The sequence below is a fragment of the Poecilia formosa genome, unplaced genomic scaffold (assembly GCF_000485575.1).
Source record: "Poecilia formosa unplaced genomic scaffold, Poecilia_formosa-5.1.2 Scaffold20, whole genome shotgun sequence".
NCBI lineage: Eukaryota > Metazoa > Chordata > Actinopteri > Cyprinodontiformes > Poeciliidae > Poecilia > Poecilia formosa.
This window is the reverse complement of record NW_006799959.1, coordinates 2,347,063-2,363,132: the sequence shown is the minus strand read 5'-3', so window position 1 is coordinate 2,363,132 and position 16,070 is coordinate 2,347,063. Positions and strand designations below refer to the sequence as shown.

The 16,070-nt window shown below is 38.4% G+C and overlaps 2 protein-coding genes across 2 annotated transcripts; one reads left to right on the top strand and one right to left on the bottom strand.

The window, feature by feature from the left end:
• The first annotated feature begins 213 nt into the window (after positions 1-213).
• ptgesl (prostaglandin E synthase 2-like) lies at positions 214-6,154 on the top strand. The gene is made up of 7 exons (XM_007547431.2): positions 214-579; positions 2,173-2,361; positions 3,146-3,201; positions 3,556-3,708; positions 4,375-4,575; positions 4,664-4,781; positions 5,293-6,154. The coding sequence occupies exons 1-7, from the start codon at positions 289-291 to the stop codon at positions 5,419-5,421; spliced, it is 1,137 nt and encodes a 378-aa protein (XP_007547493.1). The 5' UTR covers positions 214-288; the 3' UTR covers positions 5,422-6,154.
• On the bottom strand, positions 5,963-15,337 carry gle1 (GLE1 RNA export mediator). The gene is made up of 15 exons (XM_007547433.2): positions 15,158-15,337; positions 14,260-14,487; positions 14,003-14,179; positions 13,232-13,380; positions 13,079-13,139; positions 11,733-11,990; positions 11,432-11,654; positions 10,455-10,567; positions 10,156-10,368; positions 9,047-9,237; positions 8,288-8,417; positions 8,104-8,208; positions 7,698-7,780; positions 7,529-7,592; positions 5,963-7,099 (listed from the first exon to the last, which is right to left on the bottom strand). The coding sequence occupies exons 1-15, from the start codon at positions 15,335-15,337 to the stop codon at positions 7,031-7,033; spliced, it is 2,244 nt and encodes a 747-aa protein (XP_007547495.1). The 3' UTR covers positions 5,963-7,030.
• Between the last annotated feature and the right edge of the window lie 733 nt (positions 15,338-16,070).

Here is a 16,070-nt window from a genome sequence, read left to right as displayed (position 1 = left end):
TTGTAATATTACAAGACTAAAGTCTTGTAATAGACTTTATTCTTGTATTATTTCGACTTTATTCTAGGTTTTCCTAAACGTTGCAGGGCAGTGGCCCTCCAGGACTGGAGTTTGACATCTGTGCACTAAAGGCAGCACAGGTGCTACCGAAGTTACATGAACCACAGTTTGAGAACCACAGGCGTTAACGTCCCTGCCTTCTGTTCATCCTGACAGACAGAACCCAGGGCAGCACATCCCTTTGTCTCCTCCGCCCCGGTGCATTGTGGGGCTTTACGTAAAGTCAACATGGCAGCCGCCTGCTCCAGAACCCTCTGTAAGGTCGCACGGTCTTTTCTAGAAACTCCAGCCGCGGCTCGGACCGGTACCGTGTCATTCTTGCTGGGGAATGTTGGCGCTCACGGCTTTAGAAGAGGGTTGAGCACCGGCGGGCCGGGGCTCCGGTCCAGACTGGTGTCCTCGGTTCGGGCAGGAAGAGGCAGGGTACTGGGCTGCGCTTTTCTGCTCGGAGGAGGTCTGGGTCTCTACCAAACCCTGAAGCTGTCCGTGCAGCAGCACCTGGCTGAGGAGGACAAGAAGGTGAGTCCGGACCCGGGTTCTGGGGTCGGTTCCGGACCACACGATGGGGTCGCCAGAGGTCGAACTGAGCTGCAGCTCTCAGTGTTTATCATCATGAACAGTACAACTACAGCTGTCCTGCTCCAATCAGTGGTTCTGTTGGATTTATTTCCAAGCAGAATTCAAATAAATAAAAAAATACTTTAATTATCCCAAAGGAGAATTAAATATCAAAATATCTCCAAAGAATAATTGTGGATGGGAGGAAGGCTCTCCTGTAGCAGTCAGTCATGCAACGAATCTGAAGAGTCCTCTGACTGAAGACTGTAGTTGTATATGACAGACTCATGACTAGAGCTGAATCTAATGATTAGTTATCGATTAATCTAACAATTATTCTAACAATTAATAGGATGAAAAAAGGCACGCAGATTTTTATTTGATCTTTTTTAATATCAGACAACAATTACTTTAATAATATATTATTTTTGGTGATTAATAGGATAAAATAAATTGACACATTATGCAGATTGTTAATTTAATCTCTTAAACTCATATTAGACTGTCAAATTATATAAATATGCAGAAAAACAAATAATTAAGTTCCTTTTTAAATAAAAAAAATATATATATATTTATTTCCTAAAATGCAGGAACACACATAGTTCCCACAAGTCTGAACCGGACATGATCCGTGCCACTGAGCCGCCATCTTGGTAGGCAAACGCAGTGCAAAGCATAGAAGAACCAAGACTTCAAGACCAACAAAAAGAAGAATACTCAAAAATTGCGGTTGATTAATATTCGTAATGTACTTCTATTGTCTATAAATTAGATAGAAACAAGGCAAGAGCTATTTTTAAGCTTGTGGCTTGTCATAACAACTCTATATCAACAGTTAGTTATGGATACCTACCAAGATGGCCATCAGCTTCAAAGTTTCTGGAATTGTGATGTCACATGATAAATTTGTATTCTAGACATATTTAGACCTGTTGCAATAAATCAATTATTCGCAGCATAATTTAAAACAAGCTCAGTCATTTCCATTTGCATGAGCTATTGTTTTTCTCTTTTCTCTCTTTCTACTAAAAAGCAGATGACAAAAGTCTTCCGTCTGGTGCGTTAGTCTCAAAGCAATGTTTACTTTTTGTAAACAATCTTTTTGTTTACTTTATCATTTTAAATATTTTGGATATTGAAAATGTCTTCCAGTTCCAGTGTTAAACATTCATAAGAACTTAAAGTTTTCTGAACCTTAAGAATATGTTCCTGCATTACTATGCTTTTACCATTATGTTATGTGAAAATGGTCTCAAAACATCAATATTATTATTTATCGCAATAACTTCTGGGACAATTTATCGTGCAGAAAAATTTGTTATCATGACAGGCATAGGCTACATCTCCCAGAATGCCGTGCGGTTCTGGATTAGAGTTAAGTGAAATTATAGAATATTCTATCAGCCTTATTGTTATTGTTTTATTGTCCAGCCCGATAGAACAACACATAAGGAGAACTGGACGTTTTTATCAGAGTTTTGTGAATGTTTTTAGGTTTTTGTGATGGGACCAGAAGCCTCGGCTGCTTTACCTCTCGTTGCTTCGCTGCAGGTCTCAGGAGACGGACTGAAGATGACTCTGTACCAGTACAAGACCTGCCCGTTCTGCAGCAAAGTGCGAGCCTTTCTGGACTACTACGGGCTGCCGTACGACATCGTGGAGGTGAACCCGGTGATGAGGAAGGAGATCAAGTGGTCTGCGTACAGAAAGGTGCCCATCCTGATGGTGGACGGCGAACTGGTGAGAGAAACGATGAACATCCCTCTGGTCTGGTGTCAAAGCTCCACAATATCATTAAAATATTCAGCTGATAATATTCCTGAGGATTTCAATGCTGATCAATTAAAATTAAATATGATTTTCTGGCTCTTCCTTCACCTTTAGTTTTATCATCTCAGCCGCAAAAGCCTGTCCATGAGCTTTAAGGTCTTTTGGTGTCCATCCATCTGCCTGAAGAAAATATTGAAATATTCAGAAGATGAATTAATCACAAAAATCAAGTAATTGATTAATCAAGTTGATAAATTAAAATGAGCTCTGATGGTTAATATTCTTATTCTGGTTTCAGTTATATGTGGTTTCTATTTCCATTGTGGTTGTTGGGGTTTATTTTGGATATTTAATATATTTCCAGTAAGTTTTTATTTATTTTCTTAATTGTGATATGAACAAATCAAACACAGATGTTAAGATTAAGTGAATATAAACAAGCAAAACAAAATGTATGAAAAAGAAAGTTCAGTGTTGTCCTTACGGTATTTTAAGTGCAGTGATTTTGTTGATGATAGAGGAAAATATAAACAAAATATATAAAATCAACATTTTTGAAAATACTCTTAAAACAGAAATATCGTTTATTGCAAACATAAATTGGAAAATGTATAATCCAGCAAAATTTGTTAATGTCTCAGGCCTGCAGTTGTTTTTCAATATTCCTAACCAATCATTTTCACACATGATTGAATATTTTGTGCTGCTCTACTCAAAGTATTGATCTTACAACCATGTTGTCTTGTTTCTGCAGCAACTGAATGACTCATCTGTCATCATCAGCTCCCTCAGGACTCTAATGATCAACAAGTACGTTGAAATTAATTTTAAAATTGTTTAAATAATGAACATACATATTTTATTGTAAACTTGTTTAAAAAGTACAGCATTCTGCATTTGTTTATTATTTAATTGTATTTCTAAAACTTTTTTTATGAATACAAGAGTTTTTCTTCTCCAATGGAATCTGTGGTTTAATTCCTGACTGGAAAGTTCTGAGATATCACTTTTTTGATCATTAAGGGATTAAATTTGTTTGTGTGTGTGTGTCAATATTAAGCTTTTACCTTTGGAAATCATGAAAAATGCCAATGAGATTAAAATGAAGAATAAAACCAGCCCAAAAACCAAGTCCTAAGATGTCTGACCTTGATCCTGATCCAGGGAGAAGAGCTTGTCGGACGTAATTCACTGCTACCCAGAGATGAAGTCTGTGAACGACCGGGGAAAGGAGGTGACGGAGTACAACAATAAGTACTGGCTGATGCTGAGCGAGGCCCAAACCGCTGCCGTTTATCCTGCAAAGGGGATGCAGAAGTGAGTCCAAACATGAAACCACGAGGAGCTCCGCTCTTCCTGACGGCTCTTTTTGACCAGATGATGCTGCTGAGGCAGAAATTTACGAGGTTGCATTAGTCATTAAAGACAGAATACAGCTCTGCCAAAATAATCCCTGGAATTTTCTAGAGAAAAAAGGAAATTCATGAGTTTGAAAAGTCAAAAATTGGCTAGAAAAAACAGAAATTTTTAGATTAATCTGAGAAATTTTTTAGTAACAACTTGGAAAAGTTTTTTTTTTTATCATTTTCTAGCAACATTTTGACTTTTCAAACTCCTGTTCCTACAAAATTTATGAGATTTATCTCCAACTTTCAGAATTTTATTTCAGCAAATCTTCAACTGTTCAAACTCAGAAAGCTAGCTTTTTTCGTCTATCATGGGAAAGTGTAGATTTATTACCACTTGATGCCACTGGGTTACTTCTGTTGCTAATCCATATAAATAAGTGCATTTTGTGCAAAAAAAACAACAAACAAACAAAAAAACTTGCCACTATTGCAGTATTTTCTTGTTTCTGTCGTGATACAGGTCTTACATTTCTTTATGAAGACAGCAAATGAGTCCTTTCTTTATGTTTACATAGATTTTGACTCGTAATCTTGGTTTATGGCTATGCGTTTAGAGATTTGTTGTGTTTTTCAGAGAGGAGATGAAGTGGCGACAGTGGGCCGATGATTGGCTTGTACATCTCATATCGCCAAACGTTTACCGAACTACCGGCGAAGCCTTGGCGTCTTTCGACTACATCGTTCGTGAGGGCAAGTTCGGTACCGTGGAAGGCTTCTTTGCCAAATACGTAGGCGCTGCTGCTATGTTCGTCATCTCAAAGAGACTAAAGAATAGGTACGTTTCTACTAATTTTCTGAATTTATTAATTCCTGACGTTTTTTTATTAGATTATGATGGTTATTTCCCTTCATTGATCCTACAGACACAACCTGCAGGACGACGTCAGGCAGGACCTCTACAAGGCCGTTAATGACTGGATGGCGGCCATCGGCAAGAACAAGAAGTTCATGGGTGGCGATCAACCGAACCTGGCGGACCTGGTGAGGAAACGCCGGCTTGTTTTTGGAGAACAGACCCGGGGCTTGGAAGCAAAAATCCGCTGGCTTGGAATGTAGTAAAATATGGCGAAAATGCATTCAAAACCCCGCTTATTACGCCGCCGTAGACTACCTGAGTGCCGAAAATTACAGCATTTATTCCGGTCATTCAACGCTGTACATACTCACGTACGTGTGATGACGTTCAGGAGCGTGGCAGTGTTCAAGGACCAGACTAAACGCCGTAATTTTCGGAGTTCAGAAGTTAGCCTCAAAAAGATTTAAAAAGCCGCGTTTTGAATGGTTTTCGCCGTATCTTACGATGTTTTTTTGCGTTACAGTTTAGCCTGATGCGCGATAAAAATGGCGATATATGTCTTACGTGACTTGCCATACAAAGGCTCTTGGAAACGAACTAATCCGTTGATTCCATAGACATAATATAATATAATATTATAATAATAATAATAATAATATAATTATATAATGTCTATGGTTGATTCCCTACCTGTAGGCGGTGTTCGGAGTCCTCAGAGTGATGGAAGGACTTCAGGCGTTTGACGACATGATGGCGAACACCAAAGTCAAACCCTGGTACATGCGCATGGAGAGAGCCACGCTCAACCATGAGGGTCGATCTTAAACTCCGAGCCTCCAAATGGACAAGAACCCGCACCTGGAGCAAAATGGCCTTCGTTGTTTTGTAGGAATCTCAAACGCCTCAGGATGAGTCCGCCTCGCTGTGAAACGGACGAGTTTAACAATACTTTGATTTCAGCATTAGTGACAAAAAAACCTCGTCTGCTCTGTTTGCGCCAGGTTTTTACGAGGTTACTAGTGACATCTACTGGTGGAAAGGGAGAACTCCATCTGCCCACACCTGGAGATTTAAGGCTCATAATGTCAATTTAAAGATCTTCAGTCCAGCTAAAGGACAAAAGATGAATATTTATTACTTTTTGATTTACTTTAACACAAATTGAACAAATTATATGTTTAATTTGTTCAAAATGAAGTAATTTTAACACTTCTAAACAATGATGGGAATCTAAAATAATGGAAATCAGTTTTTTTTGTCAGTTTTTTATGTAAATCGCTAAAATAGATTGGTCATTCTTTTCCTCACGTTTGCACAAGCTTTCAGTTTTAAGTTTGAATTAATTTTGAGGCTTAACAGATTTTTCCTGCTGCTTCTTCAGGAAGGACAAAAAAACGGTTAATTTTTTTAGTTTCTGCAGGAACCATAAAATAAGGTTCTCTGTATTTATGTCTGCTATAAAAACACCCATCAGACTGGAATGTATCAAACTGTTGGCTGTTGATTACTTGTAACAACTCTGTGGGGAAGGAAATGTAAAATAAAAGAAAACAAACTTGAGCATTGAGATTTTATTTCACCTATTATCTTGATGTTTCCATCAAAATTTACAGATGCTTCGTTTTAATAACAGGATTTGCAGAAAGGAGGATCTTTGACTTTTTCTTTCAAGATCAAGGATGTCTAAAGTGTTGCTCTCATACATTTAGCTCCCAATGAAAAGAAATTACTGACATTTACAGCTGAAAAAAATGTATTTCAAAAGAAAAACTGCAGCTCATGTTCTGGTTCCTGTAGATTACATTCATTCAGGCGCTGATTTGTAATCAGACATTCAGGACAAATTATACATAAACACAATTGGCTTCAGTTTTTTCACTTACAGAAAAACAAAAAGCCAGATTTCCGTTTCATTTTCCAGGATAAAAGTATTTCTGCGATAAAACAGCATCTCAGTTTCCACACAGTGGATTTATAACATAATAAATACGTTCAAATTTCACAAAAACACTTCATATTTGATTTGAACAGTGATTAAAGAGGCTGAAATGATGGAAAGAACTAACATCAGGTTAACAATAAAAATACTAATTAGAGATTTAAATCTTGATATGATGCTGCACATAAATAAAAAATGATAAAATAAATCAGTGCACTTAAGACTGGACCAGAGCTGTTTGCGGGACGCTGTGTTAGTGTTTAAATGTCCAAATTCATCGTGTCCTGGAAGTGTGTCTGGAGAAAATAAAAATAAAGAAGAGAACATAAAAATAAACGACGATACAGACGTTTTCCGGTCTCCAGGGACACGATTCAACAGCAGGGCGGCACAAACGGCACGGAGAAATCCTCATTTTTTTAGGTTCGTCTGAGGAAAATCCAGGATTCTCAAATCTAAAACTCAAAAACTAAAAGTCCATGAGAGCGTCGTTCATCAGGACCTCCAGAAGGTGGCGCTCAGCTGGCCTTTGGGCGGGCTGATCTGTCGGCTCTTCAATGACGTCTGAGTGGGAGAGAAAATTATCCCATAAAATTCAGCTACTGAAGACATTTTCTAAGCCTTTTGTTGCCAACCTGTTCCAAACTTTAAGGTCATTAATCTATTTTCTGAGCATTGATTTAAATATCTAAAATAAGTAATTGAAATATTTGCATTTTTAATGCATTTCTAATATTGCATGAAAATAATTAAATGAAAAAAAAAATTTTAGTGAACCGTTTTTTATCCAATCAGTTGTAAAAAATAATCATTAGATTAATCTATCACTAAAATAAAAATTAGTTGCAGCTCTAATCTGGATATTAGGATGGATGACTCTCCATATATCAAATAAACCTTCCTGTGTTTTTAGTTTTGAACAATGTTCCTGAAACCTTTGACTCTAATTATCACAATGTTCGTTAAAGTCACCGAGTTGAGAGGGAAACGAACCTCGAGGAACTGCTTCAGCCTGATGACGGAGCCCATTTCTCCACTGCTGGTCACCGCTTCGATCCTGGAGACGCAGCAGATTTAGACACATAAGAATGGATGGATGTTTGACAGACGGTTGATAGGATGGATGGAGGGTGTATTTCTGAACCGCAGCCTCAGTTTGTACCTGGGGAAGTACTCGTCTTTCAGCAGCAGGATGAGCTTCCAGAACTGACCCTGGTACTGCTTCATCAAGGCGTTTCCGCAAACCTGGAAGAAGAATCAAATCAGAAGAGGCTTTCACAGTTGGTTAAAATTCAGATCCCAAATATTTAGGAACTTAAATGAGCCGAATATTTTATTATAAAAGTTCATGAAAAATTTATAGCAGATATCTGAACAGGAGTCTGGCTTTATGGACAGACGGACGACAGAGACGGATGGATGGATTAAATGACTTTCTTTACGGTTTTTCTAAAAGTTAGAACATAAATAAAAATGGTTTGGGTGACCAGATGACATCCAGAACATCAGGAACCAAACTCAGAACCTCAAGAACCAGATCCAGAACCTCAGCTCCAGTTTGGACTCACCTCCAGGAAGTCGAACAACAGCGTCGCTGTGATGTCAGCCAGAGGCTCCATGTTGAGCATCTGGGCCAGCCAGCGCCAGCCGTGGTTCAGCCCATGAGGAACAGACTGAGGGACGACAGAAACGATCAGAACCGATCAGCATGAGCCCTGACGGGACACAAACAGGAAGTGGCAGCATGTTTACCCCCTGCTTGGAGCCGTAGGGCCACCTCAGCTGGATCACAGCGGCGTAGAGACGGATCATCCCAGACATCCGCTTCAGAAAACTGTCCTGACCTTCGACCCCACAGTCATCCACACGGTAACCCAGAATCCTGTCGGAGTGGGAATCACCGTTATTACATCTGATCCAAAATTTACCCCAGTCAAAAGCAGGTCTGAGCTAGAGCTGAAATGATTAATCGAATTAATCGATTATTCTCATCGATTTGAAATTATATTTCTAATGTTTCTTCTCTACCAAAAAGTGACTCATAACTTAAATCACAAATATGATTGAAGAAACAAAGGGAAGGAAAATATACTTTATTAAAGCTAGGGCTGAAACAATTAATCAAATTAATCATGATTAATCAATTATTCACGTAATTGGTTATAAATTATATTTGTAAAATTAGTTCTTTATCAAAAACCAGCACTGCTTATATCCACATCACAAATAAAATTGAATAAAAGAAGAAAATATGCCATTAACACTAGGGCTGAAACAATTAATGGAATTAATCATGATTAATCAATTATTGAAATAATCGTCAATTAACTTAATAATTGATTATACAGCCTAAAAATGGACTTTTGCTGGCAGAACAACAAAATCAGAGCAGTAATTAACCTAAAACTACATGAAAAATATAAACATTTTCATTTAAGATCAAGAAAAATGCTTAAGTGGATAAATAAAAAAATCTGCAAAATGCGCCCATTTCTTTTCTGAACCACTTACTTCTGGTATTCTTCCACAGGCGTGCCATCCTTCATCGGGGGGTAGTGTGGGACCGAATATGGGCACTTCTTATGCAGGTGAGCCAGGATGAGGTCGCCCACCTGGGGGTGCAGCTCCCAGATGCCTGAGGCCACCACACCGATGGGGAAGGCGGCTTCATGGTGGGACGCCACCTCTTCCTCACCTTGTTTCTACTCAGGAAAAAGATCAGGAGTCAGAGGACGAGTCAGGACTGTTTGGTCATTTGAAATTAAATATCTATTAACATTAGGGATTGTCTATTAATTGGTTTAGTAGACAAAAAAATTGTTCCAATCAATTAATAAAGTTCGCTTAGATCTTCTTTAAGTGTTGTAGTTTGACCGCCACCCAGCAGAGGGCGCCGCGTGTCATGCTGAAGCGATGAACACAAACTATCAACGGCATCGCCTAAGATGGCGGCGGGTCCGTTACAGGACGGGAAGGAGTAACGGTCCGAACGGGACCGTAGGATGAAAAACAAAAACACTTTATGCGGCTCTGTTTTGAGATATAAACCCTCGATACGCTCCTTAAGTCTCACCTTAAAGGTGAAACATTCAGCTGAGCTGCATGACGAAGCAGCGTCAACTTATCATTAAAAACAATTACGGATTCGCTATGAAGGCGACGAAAGAAAAGTGATGAAACAAAAGCGGAGGACATAACGGAGAAAAACTAACAAAAACAACATAATGCCAATAAGCAGTTGATTATGAAGGCTGTCGTGAGTTAACGCACTGAACATTTATTCACTGAATGAACATCTCCGTGTGCATGAGAAATTAGGTTTTTCACTTTTTAAAAAAAATTATTTTCACCGTTTATTTTTCTATTCAGCAACAAAATGTATTCCTGTTTTGTTGTATTACCGGTACATGAATACTTAATGTGATAAAACCACAATTTGCAGCTCAGTCAGTATTTAACTCAGGAGACACAAATTAGTGTTAAAATGTAATGATTAAATAAAAATAAAAATAGAAATTCAGTTCAAGATCTGGAAAACGTGATGAAAACTCACACCAGAATGTTTTAATTGTTGGAACAGTCACTCTGCCGTTCCTCCTGCTACCTGCAGACAGACTCACCACGAACTTCTCCGCCAGCTTGTAGGCGACAAACTCCAGGCCCTGAGGATGCTGGGAGGCAGAGACGGACTTTCCACCGGACACCACGGCCCGTCCAGACAGCAGCTTGTCGATCCTGTCGAAGATCTCCCGGAGCTGCGACCCAGAGTTGGTGGAGATCTGGCTGACGGGGATGGTGGCGGCTTTCTGCAGCTCCAGCTTGAGCTTCTTCGTCTGAGCCAGGAGGAAGGGAATCACATACAGACATTAAAAATAAATTAATAATGAAATAATTCTGGAGTTTGCCGGCGTGGAGCCACCTGAGCGTCTTTGGGAGAGTTGAGTTGTTCGAAGGACTGAGCGCACTGAGCGGCCGAGTTCTGCAGCTCCTTGTACCACTTCATGGTGCTCTCTTCTGCGTTGTTCTGCAGCCCTGTTGGACCAGACATGATTAACAAACAGATCTGCAACTAATGATTACTTCAGTAAACAATTATTGATGATGAAATTTTAAAAATTGCCACCTTTATCCAAATTTGTCATTTAACCACTTAAGCCTTTCTTTACAGAATATTTGAAATACATTAAAAGATACAAATAAGCACACAGATATACAAAACTCTGTAAAGTTTTGTCTCAATTGTTGCTCCAGTGAGTTTTTCTTTCTGCAAATGGCCATGTTTAACAATTAATCATTTGCTAAATTGATTGTAACAACAATCGATTAATCATGATTAATCATTTCATCCCTGGTTTTAATGTTGCACATTTTTCCTTTTCTTCACTTTTTTCTAATTTTATATTTGTGATTTGGATCATAAACATTTCTCTGCCACTTTTTGGCAGAGAAAAAAATATTAGAAATTTAATATCAATAATTGATTCAGTGGTTTAATCATTTTAGCTTCAGTTTTAATTACATTTTACTTTTTTCTTCAATTATATTTGTGTCTTGGATTATAAGCAGTGCTAGTTTTTTAGAAGAGAAGAAATAGTATTTCTAAACGATGATATAAAGCAATCAATTAATTGTGATTAATTTGATTAATCGTTTCAGCCTCAATTTTAATGACATTTTCTCTCTTTTGTTCTTCAGTTAGATTTGTGATTTGGATTATAAATAGTGTCGCTTTTGATAAAGAAATAATATTAGAGCGTTTCAGCTCTATTAATAAGATTACAGGTTCTACGCCTGTCCATATTTTTGCCTGCAGTTTCTAAACCATCTCTACAGATTTAAAAGCATCATTTTACCTATGATTCACTGTTTTGAAGCTAAAAAATGAGTTTGAGTCACCTTTTCTCAGCTCCTTCTCTTTGGCTGCCTGCTCTGCCTTCTTCTGCGCCTCCTGCTGCGCCTGCAGAGCCTCCTGCTTCCTGCGCTCTTCTTCCTGCTCCTGATCCTTCTTCTTCTTCTCCTGAACCCTGTCCGCCTCCTCCCCCATCTGCCGGATCACCGACCTCATCTCGCAGAGCGCTCGCTCCGCCACGGCCATGTCCTCCACGCTGGGAAACTCTCCCTGGACAGAAACGGAAAGACGCCCGGTTACTGAACAGAACCGTAGGAAACTGAAACCCACATCTGAGGTTGGACCGACCTCTGCCGTCTTTCTCACCACCTCCGACACCTGGGAGCACAGCTGGTTGCCACGGAGGCTGTGTGAGGCGAGGCTGGCTGCCGGGAGGTGAGCGTTGGCCTGGGCGGACGGCTCCAGCAGCTGGTTGAGCTGAAGGATCTCTTCCTGGATGCTGTTGAGGCTCCGCAGCCTCTCCCTGCCCTCTGCCTGCCTCTGCTTCTCCAGCTCCGCCTCACGGTGGCGCTGCTGCTCCAGCTCTCTCACACGAAGGTTCAGGATCTACAGGAGGAAAATCAATCCAGACTGAAGAATGCATAACTAAAGGATGGGCAAGACCTAGCCTTTACATAGTTAAAAATGGATGAAAAGAAGAAGTTCGTCAAGTTTAAAGCATTTTAGGATCCTGCAGAAAAAGTTAAATCGCACCTTCTAAATATTGATCCTGTTGATATACCAGTCGATCATTTATTCCAAGCAGTTCTGACATGTCAAATACATAAAAATCAGATTTTTTTCCTGTTCATTAAATGCATCAAAACTGAAAACTTTTTATTGTTGATACATGTATTAACCAACAGAGCTTTTCATTGCTGCATGTTGATTCGAATTTACTAAAAAAACAGTTTCAAGCAGAAATGGGAATGATCTTGCATTTTCCTCATGATTGTATTCATGAAGAAAATTTAGTTTGTGTTTCAGTCCTGTGGAAGAAAAACACTAGAAAAAAAAACCTAAACCAAAACAAGCCGAGGACCTTTTAGATCAGATTTTAAAGAAAAATAATAAATAACATTTAAGGACAGATGAAACCCAGACAACTTTACCTCTTAATTTAAAGGTCTGTCACAATAACAAATATTCCAAAATAATAAACTGTCCCAGAAGTTACTGTGATAAATGACAACATTGTTGCTTTGAGACCATTTTCAAGTAAAATAATGCAAGAACATATTCTCAAAAATCAATAAACTTTAAAATCTAATGAGCATTTAACTCTGGAACTGGAAAACATTTAAAATATCCAAAATAAATAAAAAAACAGGAACAATAAATAAAATGAACCTGAAGTCTCTGGAAACAAAACTGTTCTTCAAAAAAAGACCAAAGACTGAAGAGTTCCGTCATCCAGTTTTTGGTAGAAAGAGAGAAAAGGAAAAAAATAACCAAAATATAAACTCTACAAAAGGAAATTGTTTAGTTTTTTTTAATTGATCATGTGATTGAGTTATTGCTTATTGTGAAAAGCTTATATATATATATATATATATAGATGCTATTTATGTAAGTGTACCACAAAATAAAAGAGCATACTATGAAAGTGAACAGACAGAAGTTTTTTTTTGCCTATAATAATTGACGTATTGTACCTTTATTCGGTGCCGCTGCTCTTCCTTCAGCTTCTCCTGGCGCCCCATGCTCTCTTTGGTTCTGCAGCAGAGAGACGAAGCATTTTGGACTCAAACACACAGAAACATCTCAGTTATCACTCAGCATCGTCCTGCGTGTGGTTCGGTTCTCACTCTCTGTCTATCATGTCCCGAATACTCTGGAACTCCTGCCTCTGCTTCAGCTCCTTCATCTCCTCGAAGCGCTTCAGGTGCTCCAACTCGGTGCTCGCCACGGACTCCACCAGCTTCTCCTGCAACACCTGCCGCTCTTGGAGCGCCACCTGGTGTTTGAAACATTGATAAAACAGATCCAGACTCACTTCCCGGAGTAACATCACATAAACTGTGTCAGATTGATACTTCTAACATGCAGTTCTTTTTATATGTTCTTTCAAAAGCAACCATGATTTTTGGTAGCTTTAGAGTCTTAATAAAAAGTTCTCCAGGCTTTTCAATGTTTTTTAAATGTTCTGATGAGGAAAAAGCTGCCAAAAGTCAAAAAATTGACCTCCAGAAAACCTTGAGATGATAATAAAAGTGTTAAAGATTAAAATAAAGCATGGCTGCCCAGAAGGAGAAAAGAAATAAACATGGTGGCTTTACGAACAAATGACAGCTTAATTATTCCTCTCTAAAATAACAAATATGAATGTTTTTCATTGATATTTGGATTTTGTCTGAGCATGAATTGTAATGTTATGAAACAAGTTCTGAATGATCAGCCAAATAGGTATAAATAAAGCTCTAGTTGGCTTATTGATGACTTCATATAATACAGTACATTTTTGGAAAGAAGAAAACATGCAAATCTTAAAAAAAAAAAAACAGTCCTATCAAATAGTGAATTTAAAAAAAAAAAAAAAAATACAAGTTTGATCTGAAAAAAGGTTCTGAGAGTCGGACCTTGGCCTTCTCTTGCTGCTTCTTCTGGAAGCGGATGATGTGGCCGGCCGTCTCCATGGCTCTGGGTGACAGCAGGGAAATGGCAGGTGGGGAAGGAGGAGCGGGAACTTCGCTGACATCAGCCTCTGGACTTTCACCTCTTGTCTCATCACTAAGCTTCGGTAGCGACCCGGAAACCTGTAACAATAGCGAAAAACTCCCAGAAAAGTTCTCCAGTAACAACAACAGCATCCCAACAACTTTAGTGTATAACTGACATCTTTTGGTTGATTTTTCAGAGACGGAGCTGAAGAAAGAGCGCTGATCTTGCTGTTGAGATCCGCTGTGGATTCTGAGGAGGAAACAGAGGCAGGTTTCTCCTCAAAGTCAATGGAGCTGGAGTCCAAGAAGGACGACTTGTTCAGCGACCGAGAGTCGATCCGCTCCAATATGACCGCAGAGTGAGAGGACAAGCTGGGGGTCTCTTTACACCCAGCCAAAATATGCTGCAAGAACACAGAGAGATGCTCAGAAAGAAGTTCAAAGGTCATATTTTCATCACTAATCTGTCAGATTATTATATACAACCTGGCACTCAAGAACTGTACTGTACATTGGATCAAATGTCCATTTATTACTTTAAAACTGCAGATGCTCTACGTGGAAGAGGATTAGGACCACCGAAAAAAATGATTACATTATTGGATTGTATTCGATTAAAGAGCCTAGAAAATTATGTTATGTTACTTCTGATTCTTTTAGCTGAGGCGTTGCTTGTTTGTACCATTATCCAATTTACCATATAATGACACAATTTAGGTTTTAAAAGGTCATTTTTGAGCGTCGTCCCCTAAAGTTTAAGACAACTACCTTGTCTTTTATTTCTGAAATAAAGTTAAAAAAAAATAACACGGCCCCCTAGTGGGGATATAAGGGAACTATGATGTAACAAACTGAATAAAATTTAAATAAAGTCTCACAAAACCACCCCATGTCCTCGATTTCACACCTTAACCTCAAGAAGAGCTCTTGGTGAAACAGTCTTTGGTCAAACCGACTCAATAAATGAGCATTTGATAATTAAGGAACACCCTATTTTTAAAAGTAAACAAGCAGAAAGGCTGACTTTAGCTTCCACCGAGTCGAGCTAGCAGATGCTAACCGGAGAAAACTCACCTCTCCTCTCTCTGACCAGTAAGGATCGAAGGTCACTTGTCCTTTTGGCGAATTTTTTAAAGCCTCTAAAGTTTCCCATCGTAGATTTTCTGAAGGCATCGTAAAATGAAACCGACGGTCTGTGGCTAACAGCAGCAGGCGCCAAACAGACTCACAAAAACTCAGTCCGACCGGAAACATGAACCCTATCGCTGCTTGGTTCCGGTAGGATATTTATCATAGCCTCTCCTTCAGATTGTTAGTTTGCGTATCTTCTTTTTTGGAAGACTAACATTTTTCTTTAAATATATTTGACATAGTGAACTATTTAATCTTCAGCTCTCAACAGTTCTGTTGAGAGCTGACATTAAAATTCTTACATTAACTTGCATCTAGCTATGCAATAATACACTTTCATTTTCATTTTATACATTTTAATCAGTTAAAACAGAAAGCAATTATCTAGCCAATTATCAGCCTGAACATTAAACTCATACTTTATAGTCAAAATTCAGTAAATTGCAGTCCATGACCTAAAATTTCATTGATTTTTGTTTTAATCATGTGAAGTCCCTCACTAATAATTCAAATTCAAAAATACTTTATAGATCCCAAAGGTAAATTAAATAGAACATTTAATTAGTAATTTAATTAAATATTTAATCAGATTGAATATGTGACATTTGAAGGCAGCTAGTTACACTGTATTTTATGTAAGGATTTTACATAAAATACAAACAAATGTATGCCATAATTTACATTTTTCATTTGCAAAAAGACATTTAAGCCATCTGTCATTTTCCTTTTTTACTCATTTATTTTTTCTGTATTTTGTGTTGATTTATTACATAGAATTCCAGTAAGAAACACTGAACTCTGAATGAAAAAATGATGCACTGAAAAGGCATTTTAACTAAGAAAATAAAACATTAAA